The sequence below is a fragment of the Seriola lalandi genome, unplaced genomic scaffold, assembly GCF_002814215.2.
Source record: "Seriola lalandi dorsalis isolate HSWRI2012SDOR001 ecotype SW California unplaced genomic scaffold, Sedor1 jcf7180002054281, whole genome shotgun sequence".
NCBI lineage: Eukaryota > Metazoa > Chordata > Actinopteri > Carangiformes > Carangidae > Seriola > Seriola lalandi.
Window position 1 is genome coordinate 6,491 of NW_019524834.1, and position 19,024 is coordinate 25,514.

At 41.4% G+C, this 19,024-nt stretch overlaps 2 protein-coding genes across 2 annotated transcripts in view; both read right to left on the reverse strand.

Annotated features, from left to right (window-relative positions):
• Window positions 1-250: 250 nt before the first annotated feature.
• Window positions 251-9,443, reverse strand: ccnl1a (cyclin L1a). The gene is made up of 10 exons (XM_023405615.2): window positions 9,123-9,443; window positions 8,803-8,877; window positions 8,019-8,128; window positions 5,962-6,082; window positions 5,711-5,775; window positions 3,143-3,242; window positions 2,906-3,010; window positions 2,466-2,719; window positions 2,250-2,348; window positions 251-2,106 (listed from the first exon to the last, which is right to left on the reverse strand). The coding sequence occupies exons 1-10, from the start codon at window positions 9,360-9,362 to the stop codon at window positions 1,629-1,631; spliced, it is 1,647 nt and encodes a 548-aa protein (XP_023261383.1). The 5' UTR covers window positions 9,363-9,443; the 3' UTR covers window positions 251-1,628.
• Window positions 9,444-15,556: 6,113 nt separating this feature from the next.
• The window catches only part of lekr1 (Leucine-, glutamate- and lysine-rich protein 1), a 70,952-nt gene continuing 67,484 nt past the window's right edge, over window positions 15,557-19,024 (reverse strand). The window contains exon 11 of the mRNA XM_087173779.1: window positions 15,557-16,058. Coding sequence (XP_087029905.1) covers window positions 15,609-16,058 — 450 coding nt within the window. The 3' untranslated portion in view covers window positions 15,557-15,608. The remainder of the gene's footprint in view (window positions 16,059-19,024) is intronic.

Here is a 19,024-nt window from a genome sequence, read left to right on the forward strand (position 1 = left end):
TCAGGTAAGCTGTGCTCCCAACCATGCAATGAGTGGAGATGCTACATGTAGCATTGTAGCTGCACTTTCAGGGTGGGTATGTTGGGTAAATATGACATAACCCATATACATCATCTTAATTAACAATAAATTCAGACACTGAATAATAACTCGATCTAAAGTCTTTGCTCCTCCCCACTACAAAAGATGTTATTTTGTTCTGTATGATTAATTACTACAGGCATTAATTCAATGAAGATCAACTGTACAGTTCAGTGGCATAACTCATTTATTATTGAATAAAAATTGGATTGGACATGAACACGTGCAGACTAAAAACCAGTGTAACAAATTGACAACCCTAAAATGTTTTGAAATCAAGTCTGCATCCCCTGCTGTAAAAAAAAGAAGAAAAGAAAAAAAACATATGTATATAACCAGTTTGCTTTTCTGAAACTGTACAAAACACAGCTTTAGCAACATACACCGTCCAAAAGAAAAAAGGACAATGGAAACAAAAACTGCTTGCCTGCCAGTCCCTTTATGTGCAAACATATTGATCTTTCCTGAATGATCGTTTTTTATTTTACATTTATTCATTCAATCCTTCCACTGATCAGTTTGCTTTTATAAATCAAAGCGTTCACATTTTGTCAGTGGATATCAACCCATCTTTACACTGTAAATAAGTTTTTTTTTCTTCCCCCAAAGTCCATAACTTTACATGTAAAACCAAAAACATAAGGGTAGGCTAGAGGGCTGGTAGACATGTGGGAAGGGGGTATATAATGGGAAAATAAAGAAAAACCTATAGATGGAGGAGACGATGACAGGTTCTGGACTGATGTCACTCTGCATTGATGCCTTCCTTGAACCACTGATCACATCCGACCAGATGAGGGAAAAAAAAGGCTCAACACTCGTAAACTTACAAACAGTCCACGTCATGCTGGTAGTTACTGCTGCAGCCTGGGTTCCTCAGACACACACCTTGAATCTACACTAACAAAACATCATACACCTCTGCCAAATATCAGCTACAGGTGTGCTGTGTAGATGAGAGTCAAAGCAATGAATGTTCTATCACCAAGACATTTGAGCATGCAAAAGCTATGTGCAGGATTCAGGCGATTTCAACAGCGTTTCCATAACTGCCTCCAATGTCAGGGCTTTAATAAAGGTTTTCATTAGGAAAAAAATTCATGTTTCTACAGGTTTTGTCATTTGGCTTATGCCAACAAAATTCAAGGTTGAAGAGAATCAGCATTCTTGTAAATTATACCGGTCAGTTTCACAATGCATGTGAGGAACCCAGAAAACCAACTGTTGATATTAGGCTGTTAATATACCCAAAGTGAAATCAAATCCTGCATGTTCTGTTAGCATTTGGCTTCGACAGCTGCTGTTTGGTCTCCAAGCCCCAAGACATGTCAGCTATGTCATCCGTTAGGCAGGAGATATTTTGGTTTACTTCCATATTAGTTGCAGCACAGCTATTTACTTAAACTCTTGAAGATTGCAAGATGACTTCATTTAATTGAACTCTATTCAACAGTAATCAGAGAACATGCCAGATTTGACTTTGTTTTGAGTAAATTGACAAAATTTGAGTGACTATCAGCCCCAGAGCTAGTCTGTTGGGGTGTGTCTCAGCGCCGGTGACGGCTATGTCCTGAGTGCCCACTACTGCTGTGGTGTTTACTCTTGTGGCTACGCTCCCTCTCTCTGTCCCTTTCGTAGGACCGAGACCTCTCCCTCTCCCTCCTGTCTCCTCGATGACCACCTCCTCGCTCGTGTTTGTGTTTCTTTGAAGAGAGGTCAAAGGAAGTGCGGTCTCTGTCTCTCTCCCGTTCCCTCTCTCTGTCCCGGTCCCTGTCTGCTTTGACTGGAGTGCGGGACCTTGAACGAGAACGCGAGCGCTTCCTCTTGTGACCAGATCCTCCACCTCCACTGTTACTATGGCGTCCACTGGGCTTGGAGTCACTACTGCTATGGTGGCTGGTCTTGGACTTGAGGTGGGGGAGGAGGGGTGAGGTCTGATGTCGCCGAGGAGAAGGGCTACGACTGTGAGAGCGAGAACGTGAGCGAGAACTGTAGGTCCCTGAGCGACTGCGCCTGCTGTTGTAACTGTGGAAACATAAGAGAAAAGAGAAGATGAAAATCCAAGACAAATTACCTGTTAACAGATTGCCAATACATTTGAAGCAATAAGTCAAACTCGCAAACAAGTTAGAAGTTTGACCAGTAAACTGTCTTGCAAGTGATCTTACTGTCTGCGAGGGGATCGGGATCTGGACCGTGAACGTGTTCTTGAACGAGATCGACTTCCACTCCTGCTGTTCCTCCCTATCTTCACCTCTTTTCTTAATCTGCCGGGGATGGATGGAAGAAAGATTGGGTTGATTGAATCAAGATGCACACATTATTTTGCTAGCCCTTACTATGTATCTAAAAACAATTTTAGGGATTATGTGTTTGTTTCTTACCCATTGTGGGGACTCTTGTTGACCTGAGCCCGGTTGTCTGGCTCCTTCTTAACTGGTTTGAGAGACTGGGGATTTGGGGACTTCTCTTCTACCTTAACCACATTTGGGGAGCAGGGCTTGGAAGCAGGAGAGAAGCCACCCAGTGTGGACAGAGCAGGGGTACCATCGGGATTAAGGCCTTTGGCCTTCAGTTTAGCCTCAGCCAAGAACACCTTCCTTCGCTCCACCTCCTTCTCCAAGTGATCATAATTAGGCTAGGGAAAAAAAAAAAAAAAATAGCAAATCAAATTGTCAATACACATATAACACCGAGAACCGGGAAGCGTTATCACACTGTTGCTAAAAGGATTTTTGACTGGCAGTTTCCCTGGTGGCATACATAGCAGGAGTCTATACCACTTTAATTTATAGCTTAGTGGACCAATGTTCAAAAAAAGTACCTTCTTCCTGGTGTAAAGTTTCAGGGTGGTAATGCAGATGTCTTTGATCTCATCTTCGCTGGCACCAAACAGCAGGTACCAATGAGGTCTGGATGGCAGAGGTATCTTGGAAAAAAAGACACACAAAAAGTTATAACATTAGAAGGTGTTGTACGGTAAAGCCGTGGAGTATGTTATCTGGTGGCATTGGGCATATAAACAATCAGCACTTGTGGCAAGGTAAGCATTTACTCTTACCTGCAGAGCTCGGGCAGCGAGGTATATGCAGGCACAGGCAATAGTCTCAGCTTGGAACCTCACAAATACATTTGTCCTCAGGCTATCATTCATGTAGTTCCTACGAAGGCAAAAAGAACACATAGAAACAAAAACATAGCATCTTTTCTACACAAAACAACCTCTTACCCATACCCACATCTTCAAGTTATTACTGCAGGTCAATAATCCACTTTCAAATTAAGCCTTCTAAATTGTCACTCATAGGTAATTCTTACATCCAAAAAATCTTCACCACCTGAAACTTTGTGGTGTGGGACTTCTGGACACTGACTGGTTACTGATATGCTGGCGAACAAGTTACAAACTGTGGATTTGACCTTAAGAGGCAGTGACAGCATTTGAAGTTAATCTTTAGCCCTGATAGCTATAAAGACAAAAGCTTCACATTTCAAAGTTACACAGTGCTGAAGTGAGATATGCATTTTGATCTGTCAAGTTTAACTTTGTCCATTTCTCTCTGGGGCATCCATAGGAGTGCTGTATGTCACAGGTAAAGCATGAAGACACAAATGAGAAATAATCTACTGAAGACCTGCCAAGACCATCTTACCACACACCATGACCTGGGAGTAAGTGCATTAGGACTAATGACGATTAAGACGATGACACATGCCTTGTAAGGTGGGGAACATGCAGGCATACAGATGAAAAACATTCATCTGTAATGTGGTTGCCACTTTCAGATTGTTAGATCTGAGGGAATAGGGAGGCACAGCATGTATGGTGGCAAGCATGACGGCTAGTTTTTCGGAATCAGTGGAATGTTGATGAACTCGATGCAGCACTAGTCTCATATTCTGACAACTTACATGTTTAGTATGTGAACTATACGGTTTGTGAACTTTATGATTGAAAGTTTCAACTGTAAAACCAAAATGACTTCCCACTTAAAATAAATACCATCCAGTCCTGCGTTGAAACTGACCCCATAAGACCACTGATTCTGCAACCCCATTTCAGTATGTGGCATTTTAAGACTGAACTAAAGGACATTAGGTGGCAATCTAGACCTCACTACTTAAGTCTCTGTGCTACAAAACAGATTAGGCGTCAGTGGGCTGTCTAGGACAATGGATAAATGAGATTAGCCGTTGGGAGAGCATTAAGGAAGACAAAATGGCCAGGATGTGAATCAGGCAATTACAGAGTGGTGTGAGCATCTATGTCCATAAGAAACATAGAAGTCAAAAAGACAAAAACATGTGTGGCAACACAAACATGATGATAAAACCCCCTGATAAACTATCTCAACACTGATTCTACTCAGATTATCAAGAGGAACTACAACCAGGCAAAAAAAGCAACTAAAACTAATCACAAAGAAGTGCAACTTCCTTTCCACAGCGGTGACACTTCTGCATATGCATACACTGAGTGTGTCTATTTCTACCCAGTCGTATGTACTGCTCCACTAGAAGTGTGCAAGCAATTGTTAAAAACCTGCCTCACAGGGATTAATTCCAGTCTACCCTGCCTTCAAAAAATGACCAGACCTGCACTTTCGCAGGTCAGTCTATGCCAACGCTACTATAGATAACATGTGGCCGTTGGATTCTGACTGCTGCGTGGGCGAGACAGGTCCTTGGAGGCAAAACCTGAGAACTGGATCAGCCTGTAAGACAGACACATGTCTGGACACCACGTCAGTTGGGGACAGGACACAGTATGCTACTGTAAATATAAAAAAAATAGGCAGGTAAGCTGGTCAAAAAGTTATTCTGTTCTGGCTAAGTTTACCTCATTGCTAGATGCAAGTAAACTAGAAAAAAAAAGTCAGAACATAAATGTATCTGTAGCTACTTGACAAAAATAGGTATTACAGTTGAAACCGTTGTAGCAAGACCAAAAATACAAATCCTTTTGGACACCCAAGAGAAAACAAGACGATGTTGGCTGTTGGGAAAGGCCCGCCCGCCCCCTTCAGTGAATCTCGGCATTGGGATTGGCTGTCTGGAGAGGGGCAGCCAGCCAATAGGGGGAGCTTCCTGAGGTCATGTGGTTGGAGGAGGCAGAGTTCAGAGGTTCTTTATGTGACTTACCAGCATGGACTACCCTTTAATCAAAGAGTAGAGAGAAAGGACAAAGTTAAACCAAGTTCCCTGGGCAATGAAAATCAAACAGACTTTATAGCAAAGCCATGTAAGGGCAGACAAGAGAGTGAGACACATGAAAGGTTTGCAATAAAACAAATTGCTCCATCAGGAAAAAAAAAAAAGAGGGCGAAGGGTTAAAATGGAGTGAGGGAATGTCGCAGTCAGACCTGGGCAAAATGGATGTTGAATGGTTTTCAAGTTTGTGCTTAAAAACATGTGGGGCACTTGAATATCACTTATCTGACAGGTGATGTTTCCACATATGGGTCTGTCCCAAGTTCCTAGCAGATAAATCAAGTGCTCTTCAAGTTATTCAACCTTTTGAAACTCCTTCAACTTCATCTTTTAGCCCAGGTCTGGTGGCACTTCTTGAAGACATGACACAGGTTGCTGCTGTGGGGGATGGTCAGGGGAGAATTAGTAAGGAACTTACCAGGCCGTCTGGACCAGTGTCTGGTTCTTTTCACATTCCAGGACTTGCAGGTACATGACGATAATCTGGAATGGTAAAATTATTGCATATTAAAAAATACAGAAACAGTCCCAGGTGTGGCATTGTTCAGAGAAGTCAGAAGCTGCTTCCTGTGTGGTTACATCTGCATGACAGAACAAACTTAAAGCTGCAGTAACTAAACTATGCTGCGCTTCACAATTGAAATGCTTTTAAGTGTGGTGTAAACTCACCTTGTGTGGATGCTTGACATGCACACAGAAGCCCAGCTCCTTCAGGACCCGACGTTCCGCTTTGATGACTTGGTTTTTGGTATTTATGTAGTTCTGATCAAGTATCAATGAACTTGGAGTCCTAGTTAATAAAGGAATCAAAATAAAATAATGTTTCCCCCCTTTCGAAATAAAAGTGGTCAAGAAAGTGCCCTTCTGAATTCTTGCTCTCTTTGCTTTTTTCCCGTTTCAACCAACTGAAAGCAACAGGTTTAACTGTTTGCATGCCTGACAGTTTGCTGGGGTTTGTGGACTCCTGTGGTTCCAGTGAAAGCTTATGGGATCTTTAGATAGCCCTCAACCTCAACCACCCCGTGTCACAGCTTTAACAGAAATATCAACTCATCATCGCTTATAACTCAACCTCGATGTGGAGAAACATTTTACAGTCTTCAAACTTGAACCTCAAACTAAATGCAACACTTCTATGAACTGTCACGTATCACTTGCACCTCCAGTAATATACTGTATTCTTCTATAATAATCTGATAAGTGACCAACACCGCTGACTACTACGACTATTAACAGTGCACCAGTACACCCAGACTCAGAAACCAGGGTTTCAGGGTATAGTTTTCTTTGTCCAATGACTACATTTCACCTTCAAAGCAAACAAAATACTGTACTAGCCTACACAACATCTGCTGGTTAAAGACAGCATATTACTTCAAAACTTCAAATGCTATAGATGCTGACAAAAAGACTGATAAATGGTATTTTTATACCAAAAAAGAGATACATCGCTCTGTACACAGGTGTGCGTCAAACTCCTTATGAACTAACAGTCTACAACCTTATGTACCCTTTACGTTATTCAACGAAAACAAAATAGAGCTTGCAAAAAACCTGACTGAGTAGTAATTCAGCATTTACCCTTTTCAGAACCAACAACAATCAATTGTAGGATCCATGTCTAATATTTTGATGTTCCAAATAACACAGAAATTTAAATGTGAATGCTGTCATGCTCCAAACCACATGCACTGAAAAAAATTCCCAGGACAAAAACAATGTCCTTGATAAACATGACAATTTACAGTCCAAATTCACATCTAAAAAGACATTCTTCCTACAGGTGCATCACAAACTCTGGTACACTTAAATTCTGATTCAAATTAACTACACGTGTTGCCAAACTACTAAAGCTACAATGCATGCGCTGACCCCGCATGGACTACAAGTATCCAATAAATTATTCTAACTTCAATGAACAAGGTGATATTTCTATTAAAGCCATGGGTAACAGTTGGTGAATGGGGTGTTGCTCTTTAAGCACAAACAAAATGCATGGTGAGGAGCAGCCAGAGAAGAAAACTACATTACCCAATGGTCCGCAGATTGACGGACAGATACCCAAAGCTTAAGATTGAACCACAGGAGTCCTCAATGCACCCCGGGGGCCAAGGACCTTCGGCCAACCTGTCATCCCCGATCCCAGTGCCCCGCGGTGGCTCAGACCACAGGCGTCTCCCACAGGAGGGGGTGGGGTGGGCCTGGGGGAGGAGAGAGACCCCCTCGCATCATGGTTGTCATGCCGACTGCTTCATCTTTACGTACCATTCCACATCACCCAGGCTTTGGTAAATGTAGCTGGTCGCTGTTAGTTGGTTGCAAGGGAAAAAAGAAGCCAAGTTAATGCCAAGGTCTATAGCACTGACATGAACAGATTTCTATGAAGACAAAGGCACGCAAAAATAAAGCAGTTGTGCCTTGTCTTACAATGCACTCCAATTTTCAAAGTGAGTTTGTTGAGAAATCATTTTCAGTGTAATGTCAAACTCAGATGTCATATGTAGACAATTACACTTTTGAAACTACCAGTGAAGCGGAAACTGAAAAGTTTTAAGATGGTTTAGAGTACATGGGTAAACAGAAGAGCACTTTCACAGCAAAAACAGATCAACATCATACAACATTGGATAAAAACAAAAAACAAATGCAATGCAACATGTTCCATGTAACAAAAATCATAATTTATTATTTCCAAAATGAGGACTGGTTTCAATATCAGTGCTTACTTTTTGCCTCTGATCTGCCTCAGATGGTGGAAAACATTGATGACATCTCGTATTCGTCGTGGTGCTTCTTCAATCTTGGAGGCCAAGTTGATGCAAGCCATAGCAACAATCTGTTAAGATAATCAAGGCAAGAAGTTGGAAGGAAGAGTTCAACAACTTAAGACATGCAATCAGAGATGGACTGCCCACATGCGAACAGTAAATTTGGGATACTTTACTAGTTTATACCATAGTGTTTTGATGCTATGGACCAAGCTGCAGGTCTGGGACTAGTGAGTTGTAACAATACTGAATTTATTCATGATTTTTTAATTGATAACTTTTTTTAACTTGATAAACATTAATGTTTATCAAGATAGAGGGTTTTCTTCATGTTGACCAGCACTTGGCATTTACTTTTCTCAGACCAATACCAAAATGTAGTTAATTGTAGATACTTACAACTTAACATTAATGTTACTTTGTCAGATTTATAAAGTTATACTGATCAGTCAACCAACCACCACTTGCACTTGGGAAATGCTTTAACGCCTATTTTCAGGTATGTGGGTCTTTCCCTGTTGAAAAGTAACTGACTCAGAGTCGTCTCTGTACATTCGGTTTGTTTTTTTGTTTCGTATTGAGCTTCAGTGCGTCTCTTCTTCGTCTTCAAGAAGCTCAAGAATTCTGGTACGACGTAGCGACAATATGGCTGCCACAAACGCAACCATAACGTTATGCTATGCTAACACTACCGAGCAACCAGTGGCCTGACAATGCAATCCATAAACTTGAACGGACTCACCTCAAAACTGTGCTTGACGAAGGACTTGGAGTAGAAAAAACGATGAAAGAGCACCTGCCCCGTTGCCATTGCCACCTGCAGAGAAAAACAGAGCAAGACTTTTATCACTTGTGTTGTATAAGCTAGCCTAACCTTGCACAATGGATCGCCGCCATTTTACTTCCACCACGCCAACGTCAAAGAGCTAACATTAGCATCCGCTAAAAAACAGGCCATGGCTCGTTGAAGACTAGGAAAACCTATCAACCCAAGTGCGTTGAGAATAAAACGCACTCCGACATATAGAATATCACATATTCTAACAATTCAAGGGAGTTTACCTGGGGTAACCGGAGAAGAATGCCCGCCGACTGGATCAGTTCACATCCAAGAATGCGAAGGTCGGTCTCCGTGTTCAGGTCGAGGCCGTCGAGCATCGACGGCGTAGGAGAGAGCCTTTCCTCTGGTATGAGCGAATTGTCGATCGTAAGGTACACTTCTGAGTAAACTTTGTCACCAATAAGAATGCCATCGTTGTTTGTTGATGCGTTGGAAGATACAGAGAGAGGACCTGCGGCCATCTTCGCCCAATAAAACAGCAGTTACCAGCAATGGCTCAGCCAGCCTTGACAGAACGACGGCGGGGCAGGGTGACTAACAAAGCACGTGACGTCACTAACATGCCGAGGCTCAAAGGGTTGTGCACATCCGCGGTGGTAAAATAGTATCGCAGTATTGTAACACTGAACTTGAATTGAACGCTTAATTTCTTTAAACTTTTCATAAACTGTACTGGAATATAACGCCTAAAGAGAATTTCACTCTCACGGTTTATTAATGATAACTGATTTAGCACTTCCTAGTTATGTTCCTGTGTGTACAGATTGCAAGAGTACACCCGGACAGTCTAAACAAAGTAAAATACGTAGTATACAATAAAGAGTTAATAAACAAAAAAGTGTTCCTCATTTAGAATGATATTTCCATTGTTTTCCATTTTACAAGTGGTAAATTAGCTCATGCTTCCTTCACATAAGATCAGTTTCAAAACCATGTAGTTGAAATGACCAATAATGACAAATGAACCCTAAAACAAACACAGTTGTTGGATAAAACAGTGTCATTATCATAAAAAAAACATTATCGACCCATTTGATCCCGCATCCATAGAGAAAACACGAGAAAATGTGTAGTAAACATGTATGACTAACGCTTCAGTCAGTTTATTCAACAAATAGTAGCTGTTAGTATACACAGGCTAATTTCTGCAATTAATTAAACCACTACTTCCATGTATTTTGTTCCTTAAACATCACATCACATGCTGGCAATACACGTGTCTCATTATCTATTCTCATTATCGTTCTCAGTGTCGTTTCCCCGACATCACTTGAAGGAGGAGAAGGAAACGACTGACTCACCACCAACGGTTCCTGTGACGTATTTACGGGAAAGTCCGGACTTCTCACCACTACCACTGGAACATATCCATGCGCCAATTTAAAAAAACAAAACAAACAAAAAAAACATAATAATAATAATGACATTAATAATGATAATGATAATGAAGTTGAAGGTTGAAAGTTGAAAGTTCAAATCCGCAACTCAATGGAGTTTTACTAGAAAAAATGTATTTGTATGCCTAATTTAGCTCAGTGTACTGAAAGTCAGTAATATCTTCTTGGTTATTTTATATTTAATCATTTAAATATACAATAAACCAGGAAGGGTGAGAAAGTCAAAATAATTTAAGACAATTTATGAACTTAATTTTAAGATTGTGGCAAAGAAGGTGCGGCTCCATGTGAACAGTTAGTGAAGGGAACATTGTGTTCAGCCCCTAAGATGTTATACAGCCTGAAGCCTTGCAGTAACTAAAAACAGACAGCAGAGAGAACCAGAGACCTACCATTTCTGGTTTCTGAAAATTTGGCACCCCAAGTAAAGCTGTGTGTTCCCTGGGCTCATAGATAGGTAGCTCTGTGAGGACTCACTGCCCTTGTACCAAATATCCCCCAACAACCTGATGCTGCAATGCAGTTAACTGCAATGTCTGACTACTGGCTTTACTGCCAACAAGTGATTCATGTGCTTACACTGCTGTAGTGTGTATGTGTGTTTGTGTATTTTTTTGTTGGTTTACTGCCTCTGTTGGTTTGTTGTCAAAGAGAGCAACTTTCCTGCATAGTGTATGTTTCACTGCAAGTCATTTGGAACTTGGTGATTAATTAATTGTGAATTTGTTAGAGAACGTGCACTATGGTAAATATAAACTGTGGCTCTACCTAATCTCAAGCTTCTGTCTTGGGGTCCTGGTTAAAATCCTGTTTTAAGATCTTAATTAATTTAGTTTATATCAGTGGTTTCCAACCTTTTGGCTCAAGACCCCTTAAAATGACGCACTGTCTACTTTCAACCTCTAAGATTATTTAATTTGAATATTAAAGGTACAACTATCTAAAACTAATAATTTACAAAAAAGATATGATTAAAGTTAAAAAAAAATATTTGTCTTTCTATTAATCATATTGTGAACCCTCATATTTATTTTGTGAACTATCCGATTGGTTTGCAGGAAACCTGGGGCCAGGTAGTTTTCCAGTAACAAGAGCTCTGGTTCTGTCTGGTTCTGCAGGAAAATATAGTGAAGTTGTCACGTTTAGACCGCGGTGTGCAGTGTACATGTGGGCAGCAGGGTATACAAAACTCACAGAGAGAGGAAATGGGGGCGTCAGTAGGAGCCCAAGGGCAAATTATTGCTCTGCGACCCACTACCAATTTAATCCCGCCATGCTTAGTTGTATCCCGAGGTTATATATATATTTGCATGTGTGTGTGTCTGAACCTTTCATAAGCACCGGCTGTAATCATGCAAACATAGCATGGAGGTCTACTTTCATAAACGGTTTGAGGTTCTATGTGGCAAGTAAGGGACACACACACAGATTTCAGTTTTACTAATACGCCACATAAGGTGGCAGACTGAGGTCTCATTGTCCCTGTCATAAACCAACACCTACAACCAGCACCTCTGGCCCCTGCACTTACGCAGTTACCACAACGACAAGAATGCTGAGCATTCTTTCTCTGGTTGTCCGGGTGACACAAGTAATAGGGTGTGGGAGGGCTCACGGGACGGCAGAATTCCGGAACGACCATAACCACGCAGGAGAGAGGCGTTCAGGGACGCCCAGTGACGAACAAGGGCTTAGTTATACACACACGCCACTCCCTGTAGCGTGTGTGTGTTTACGAGCAACTTGAACAGATTCCCCAGGGACACGTGTGCATGCCTGCCCTGCTATGATAATTACCGCGAGGAGATCACACTCCAAATGTGCATGCATGGCATACGCGCGTGTACGTATGAATGTTTGTGTGTGTGCGGGCATTTGTTAAGGGGGAGTAAATCTGAATGTTTAAGAGCGATCAAACGTCATCCATGCCAACGTAATGGGGCTTTGTTATCGCACATATCAAGATGTAGAAAGTGTTTCAAGGAGTTGGATCTATTCATGCCAGATCTCCCTCACACAGATGCCTCAAGGCTCTTTCTCAAACACACACAAACACACACACACACACACACACACACACACACACACACACACACACACACACAGACAAACCAGGAAGGACAGCAGGTCAAGGGCTACAAAGCAAGGCCATGAGCAAAGGAAAAAGCCACAGTAAAAGAGCAGAGGGGAGTATAAAAGAGAGAGCCGACTGGATCAAAAAAAGCAAAGGCACAGATAGCTGAGGAGGGGAGGCGGAATTGCTTTTTAGCAACAGGGTCAGAGGGGTTGAATACCAAAAGAAGGCCAAAGAGATTAAAAGAATATTGACACAAAGACAGATTTATGTGCATGTGTGTGCCAGAGATACAGCAAGAGAGAGAGAGTGGGGTGTTTGTGTTTTGAGGGAGACAGACAGTGTGTGCGGTCAGAGCAGAGAGTGAGTGTGTCAAAGACAGGGAGCGTGTGTGTTGTTGGATAGAATAGAAACAGGGATAGTGTGTTAACACCTCTGACTGGCATAGAAAGAAGATATCTCTTCAAACACACAGCAGACATGCAAGTCACGATGGGAAGGAAGTATAATGGGGATAAAAGGAAAGGTCAAAGGTCAGTCAAGCAAATCTGCAGGGAGAATGTGAGCAGTTGTTAAAAGGCTTTGAATAGACCCTTTTCACAGCAGACATTTTGATTTGTCAAAGCAGGAAAAGAACAGATTTAAATAATAACATTAAAGCTGGAGTAGGCAGAAAAATCTTCGTCAACGTTCGACATACCTTCACAACCAACCACTACAACAGATCTCTAAAATGCTTCACCTATATTGACACATGTCCATCTAATGGGAAGTTCACACACATATGCATTTGTAGAGCAGCCAATAGGATTGCTCTCCCTCTCTGAAAAGACCTGTGATTGGCCAAAGTCTCCCATCACTGACTAGATTTTCTAAAAACCCAAAAACAGGGTCAAGAGGAGGTGAAGATGTTTAGTTTGCTCTCACGCAATCTTGAATTATGATATGCTAAAAGGTGATTATGGAATTTTTGCCCATTGATGCCAAGAAATTGCTGCCCACACCAGCTTTAATAATGGCTTTATTCCAGTGAGTGTCCCAGTAAAGCCATGTCAGTGAGCCAGCACAATACCAGAGCCCTGGAACTGACTCCTCTAAATGAAATGCAGACATCCTTAATGTTATTAATTCCACCTGTGCCTTTCCTGCTTTGACAAGTCAAAATGACCATAAGGTTTCTGCTGCACCGAAGACCTCAAACTGTCTGAAAGTTGGCATCGAAAGTTCCAGTTGAAAAATTAATCTTCACTCAAGGTCCACTTGCTTTTTTTTTTTTTCTCTCGTTGTTTTGTAAGTCAAGAACTGAACTGTCAAGCTCAACTTTTACACCAACACAGACAAGAAGCGCTCAGAATAATAGAAAGTTTAAACATCTACAGTTCCGCAAAAACTGAGCAAATTCTGTTTGTTGCTGATGACCCGGTCAAAATATTGTTTTGTCAGCCGCTTTTCCAAGATGGAGAATGAACTGTCAAGGTTACAGTTACAACTTATTTTTGTTAAACAATTAACTCACTTGCACTAGCACGGACATTTTTGAAACAATAACCACCCCTAGACTGCGACTTACAATCACATACCGTGCGCATTCTTACAAGTAATGTCTTCCTCTTTCACACATATGGTCACACGCACGCTACATTGTGATCACCTTACAATTGATGTCCTTCACTGACATTACGTGATTACAAAAAAGTGAGTGATGGTGGTGTTAGGACAGAAACAATCATTCACCGGAGACACACGCACATACACATGGCAAAGTGTCATGCAATGAGTAAACACACACAAGGCCACACACCAGCACACACTCAAACACAGGAAGGCAACAAGAAGTCAGCTGCAAAGCACAAAATAAATGCAACCCGTGCCACATAAATCACTTCAAGGGGATATCTATTGTTTTTTTTTGTAAAGGAGCAATTAGGGATTGTCTCTTAGGTGTCTAGTCACTCAAATTTCAGTGAAATAACAAAGGCTTACAGCATCTGATATTTCTGGAGTAATTCATTTTTATTAGGAAATCCTAACATACTTTATCAAACAACTTAAAAACCTAAATTAATGTCTTTATTGTGAATAGATGTTGTCCAACTTTAAGAAAAAAACATGAATCAGTTTGTTCTATGTGACAGGAAATTTCCCATTTACACATCTGACAAAAACAGAGGAGGTAGAAAATTAGGTTTTAATGGCACAGAATGTTCATTGTTCTGTATTTCAGAGTGTCCTTTCTGCAGAGACTGGGGGTTTTTAGCAAATAAAACATATGTGTGTGTTTTGGCAAACAGAGGAAACGTTGGCAGGATAAAATCATTATCATCCCACCGTTTCTGTACGAACGAAGTGCACATGCATTGTCTCGCAGGCAGATTGGAGGAGAGGACACGGGGAAGTCAAACCAAAAAGCTTTCCATGTGTGCCAGTGAACGGGGAAATTAGTCCCATGCCACACACACACACACACACACACACACACACACACACACACACACACACACATACACACACTTCACGCATTTCTCCCATCATGCCAATTCATCCCAAATGTAGTGGGAGAGGAAGAGAGAGGGAGGGAGGGATGGAAAGACCTTGCACGGAGTGAATGATGTCAATAACACACAATGCCTGAGGGGAGAGGGCTGGGTAATTGTTGTGTGTATATGTGTGTGTGTGTGTGTGTGTGTGTCTGGGGGTGCTTGCCATACAGTTTCTTTTGTGTTTGTCTGCCTTTTGTTTGTGTCCACGGGTGGCAAGGGACATGCTGTCATGCTCCTTCAGCCCTGCCCTTGTGACTGGCTGTGTGAGTTTGCATGTATCTGTGTGCACGTGTGTGTGTGTGTGTGTGTGTGTGTGTGTGTGTGTGTGTGTGTGTGTGTGTGTACCTACTTTGTGCGTGCGGGGGTGTTTGTGTGTGAAATGCTGTGCGTGCCAGTAAGACTGCGTGAGTTGGGTTGTGAGAAAACAAGTGCATGTCTGTCGGGGAGTGTGTCCTGGGAGTTTGCTGTAGTAGGAACAGGACTCAGCAGTTTTTTGTTGTGTGTCAAGTGTGTGTTTATGTGTACATGTGTGTTTATATGAGACAAGCAGCTAGAGGGATATTTGGCAAAAATGTATATATTATTAAACTTCATAGCACGATTAAAAATACTACTACAATAATATGATAAATATTAAAACACTATTTCAAAACAACACTTAAATGATGTTTTATTTTGATGAGTTATGATTGCTCTTTACATGCTCTCCTTCATCCCCATCATTAAACTGACCTTACGTTTGACTTCACTAACTGTACTGCTTGCTTTCAGTTTGGGCAGTGTCCCCCCTCGCTGTTTTTCTCCACCAAACACCCCACCACCATTCCAGGACTCCAAACTCCTCCCTGCTCCTCCTCCATCTGTGCTCCGGCCTCTGTCTTTGTCTGTGCAGGCAGGGGAGAGTCGGAGTGTGTTTGGGGTGGTTGAAGTGCGAGTAAGAGGTACCCGGGCTTGACTATGGAGATGGAAATGCTTGTTCCTTGGGGGTGTATCTCTCTCCATGGGGTTTAGAGGAGACCTGGAGGAGCCCTGATGAGACGCTGGGGAGCGCAGCCCAAGGAGCTCCTCTTGAGCTTTAGACAGAGCAGCAGTCAGCTGCTCCCTCTCCTCACACTCCCTTCTTACTGTCTCCTGAAGAAACACCACCTAGAGAGAGGAAGAGTAGAAGAATAAGCAATATTACACTGTATGCAGTCTTTTTTGAAACAACAATCCTTTTGTTTCAAACAAAAAGGAGACTTCATCTATTTCATCTACAGAAACAGTTCAGCATTTTGGGAAATTTGCATATTTTCTTTTCTTTTTGAGAGTGCGATAAGAAAATCGATATTAACTCAAGATTTGTGTTTCGTAAAGAGCTGGGGCCTACTTTAAACAGCTAACCTGGCTCTATTTAAAGTTCAAAAGTCTGCCTAACAATGCCAAAGCTCACTTATTTACACGGCCTATCTTGTTTGTTTAACCCCAAATGAAAAAATAAATGTGAAATGTAAACAACGATTTGTGGTTTTAGGGGAGTTGTGCACTAGAACTAGTGACCTTATCTGGCGAATGAGAATAAAATGATTATGAAGTATCTGCAAAGCCATTTTTTAATCCATTTTTAAACCTGCCTTGTTGATATCCTTCCACATCAGCCGATCAATCAGCATGAAGTCCAACTATTGGCAGTAATGTGTATGTGTCAACTGCATATGGTTACATGTGCATCCTTGTGTTCAGGCCCAAGCACGAGACAAACAAAACGGGAGCCAACTCTTTGTTCGAAAGCTCCACAGGGGCACCTTTAAGGCTTTGTAATGAAAGAGAATGTGCACTGCTGAGGGTGTTAACAGAGAGTTAGGTTTGAGACAAAGAAGGAAAGTGAGAGAGACAGAGAAACAAAGGGAGAATAATTTACACTTCAGTCTGAAACTCACTTTGGCTGTGGATACAGAAGAAAAAGGGTGACCATTCTGAGCAGCTCAATGATACTAAGAACTGGCACAGTCAAGTAGACTTGGTCAACAAGACCCACACAGGCAAGCTACCCTAACACAGTCACAGCGATCCAGTATAAATAGCACGTAGTACACACAGCACAGTATCTTGCAGTAGAAAAGCAAAAAATACAAAGATGTAATAATACCCAATTAAAGAACAAGTTTGTGTGCATTTCTTAACCCCGTCATCACAAAACAGTTTGAAATAGACTGTTGGTGGACCGTTGATGACGGGAGGTCAATATGTGAAACATTATATTGTAACCCTAACCCTGAGAAAATAAAACCTTCTTCTAAATCAAAATAAACTGCAGCTCTTGTCATGTGACAGCCTGACAGAAATAGGAAGAAATAGCAAAGCTGCTCACTTCATGTCCTGAGCCAGACTTTAAAAATAAATAGCTGCTCTCGCAACGGCCCTTCATAGCTTTCTCATGACTTTACACGCATTTCCTACCAATATGGCACATGGCCATAAATACTGTTCACTGGCTCATTTAATTACAGGCACATGCCATTTGAATGGTTTATATCATTACGACCATCTGCTGTTTGATAACAGACATGTGTTGTATGCATCCCAAAATGTTCCGGTGACAAACTTAAATGCTAGAATTTAACAAATGCTTGAGAGAAGAATCAGGCACATTCCTGTTAGCTGTGTCAAGTCACTGGCTCTCACATTTGGCACTTATAGTTTGTGTATTATATGGCTTCAAACTTTGCTTTACTACATTCTAATTATATCACATTTTGAAACAAGAAAGGTAGACCACTTCACTCGCATGAGGAAAATTAGTTTAACTCTGATGACACTACGTAACTTTTGCAACAGCCAATGTGGCTGCAAGTGATAATTACAGAATAACGCTAAAACATAGTTACAGAGAAATGCCAGTCATGCAGTCATTTCTATCGAAGGTTTGCTAACATTAGCCACTATGGACTGTTGGTCAGACCAGACCATGTCAGCTGTAGTGGCAAGAGTGTATTAAGTTGATAATGGATGAGTATTATTCTTAATTAATTTGACTTCTTATTTGTAAGAGGAAGAACGTGTAAAAAAAAAAAAAAAAAATTACCTAGACTTGCTTTAAAATAGTTCATCTGCATTGAAAACAAACCAGTTATCTAGTGAATTTCTAACCATTTTCACGAGTTTAAAGAGAAAATATAAAGCAATTAATACTTCTCAAGGATTACAATAATGTCATCCACTTGTGAGTACATGGTGTTTGTTAGACTCAGCTGATTAACCACAGAATGGGACATGATAATCAGTGAGCTTTTCTAATACTCTCATTAGCCACAGTAGTGACACTTAATGTTCATGAATCCAGTTTCACCAGTATTATTTTGGTCCCGGTCTGATGTGTGGCGCTGTGTGAACAGTTCCAGTTTGCTGGCATGCAGAATGATTATAGGTTAAGAGATGAGCCAAAACATATGTTGCCTTTATGGGAGTTGTGTGTGTTTTTGAAGGTGATGTATGTACAGTATCTCCCTACTACCAGGTGTTGAAACACTATATGCACATTATTATGTGTAGTAGACAACTTGACTTGTGAGTGTGTATGTTTGACTTTAGTCCTTGTGGTTGGGGGTAATCCCCAATAATGGAGGACACAGAAAATGTGTGTATGCTCGCTTTTTAAGCTCATGATTTGTGTATCGGTTTCTTTATATGTTTCTGTAATTGTCAACATATGTATATGGTTTAATAAGTGCCTATATGCAACTATATCCATGTTCCATTTGCAGCGTGTCACGCATTATGCCATTGTATGCAATTATTGTGAGAGTGTGTGGGACAGTTTGCACATGTGTTTGGCCACTCTCTTTCTGAGTGTGTAGGAAAGACTTGGAGTGTGAGTCTCCTTCCTGCCTGTTTAAATGCAGGCATGTGTTAGATCCTGTGTGTATGTGTGTGTGTGTGTGTGTGTGTGTGTGTGTGTGTGTGGTGTCGTGCATGCCAGTCTAGCTGTAGAGAGAGACAGCCATCATTAGGGGCTCCTAGTGAGAGCAGGATTACAGGGCTATTAGATGGAAGTCACACGCAGACCCACAGAGCCCCTGCTTTTAATCTAACACTGTAAACCACATTCCACTGGTAATACACACACACACACA

What these genes read in the sequence shown, in the direction of transcription:
- ccnl1a (XM_023405615.2), bottom strand. Translation starts at nt 9,362, where the DNA reads ATGGCCGCAGGTCCTCTCTCTGTATCTTCCAACGCATCAACAAACAAC. An exon ending in TCGTCAAGCACAGTTTTGAG is followed by an intron (nt 8,129 to 8,802) that starts GTGAGTCCGTTC and finishes TTATCTTAACAG; the next exon opens with ATTGTTGCTATGGCTTGCAT. An exon ending in AGGCAGATCAGAGGCAAAAA is followed by an intron (nt 6,083 to 8,018) that starts GTAAGCACTGAT and finishes TTTATTAACTAG; the next exon opens with GACTCCAAGTTCATTGATAC.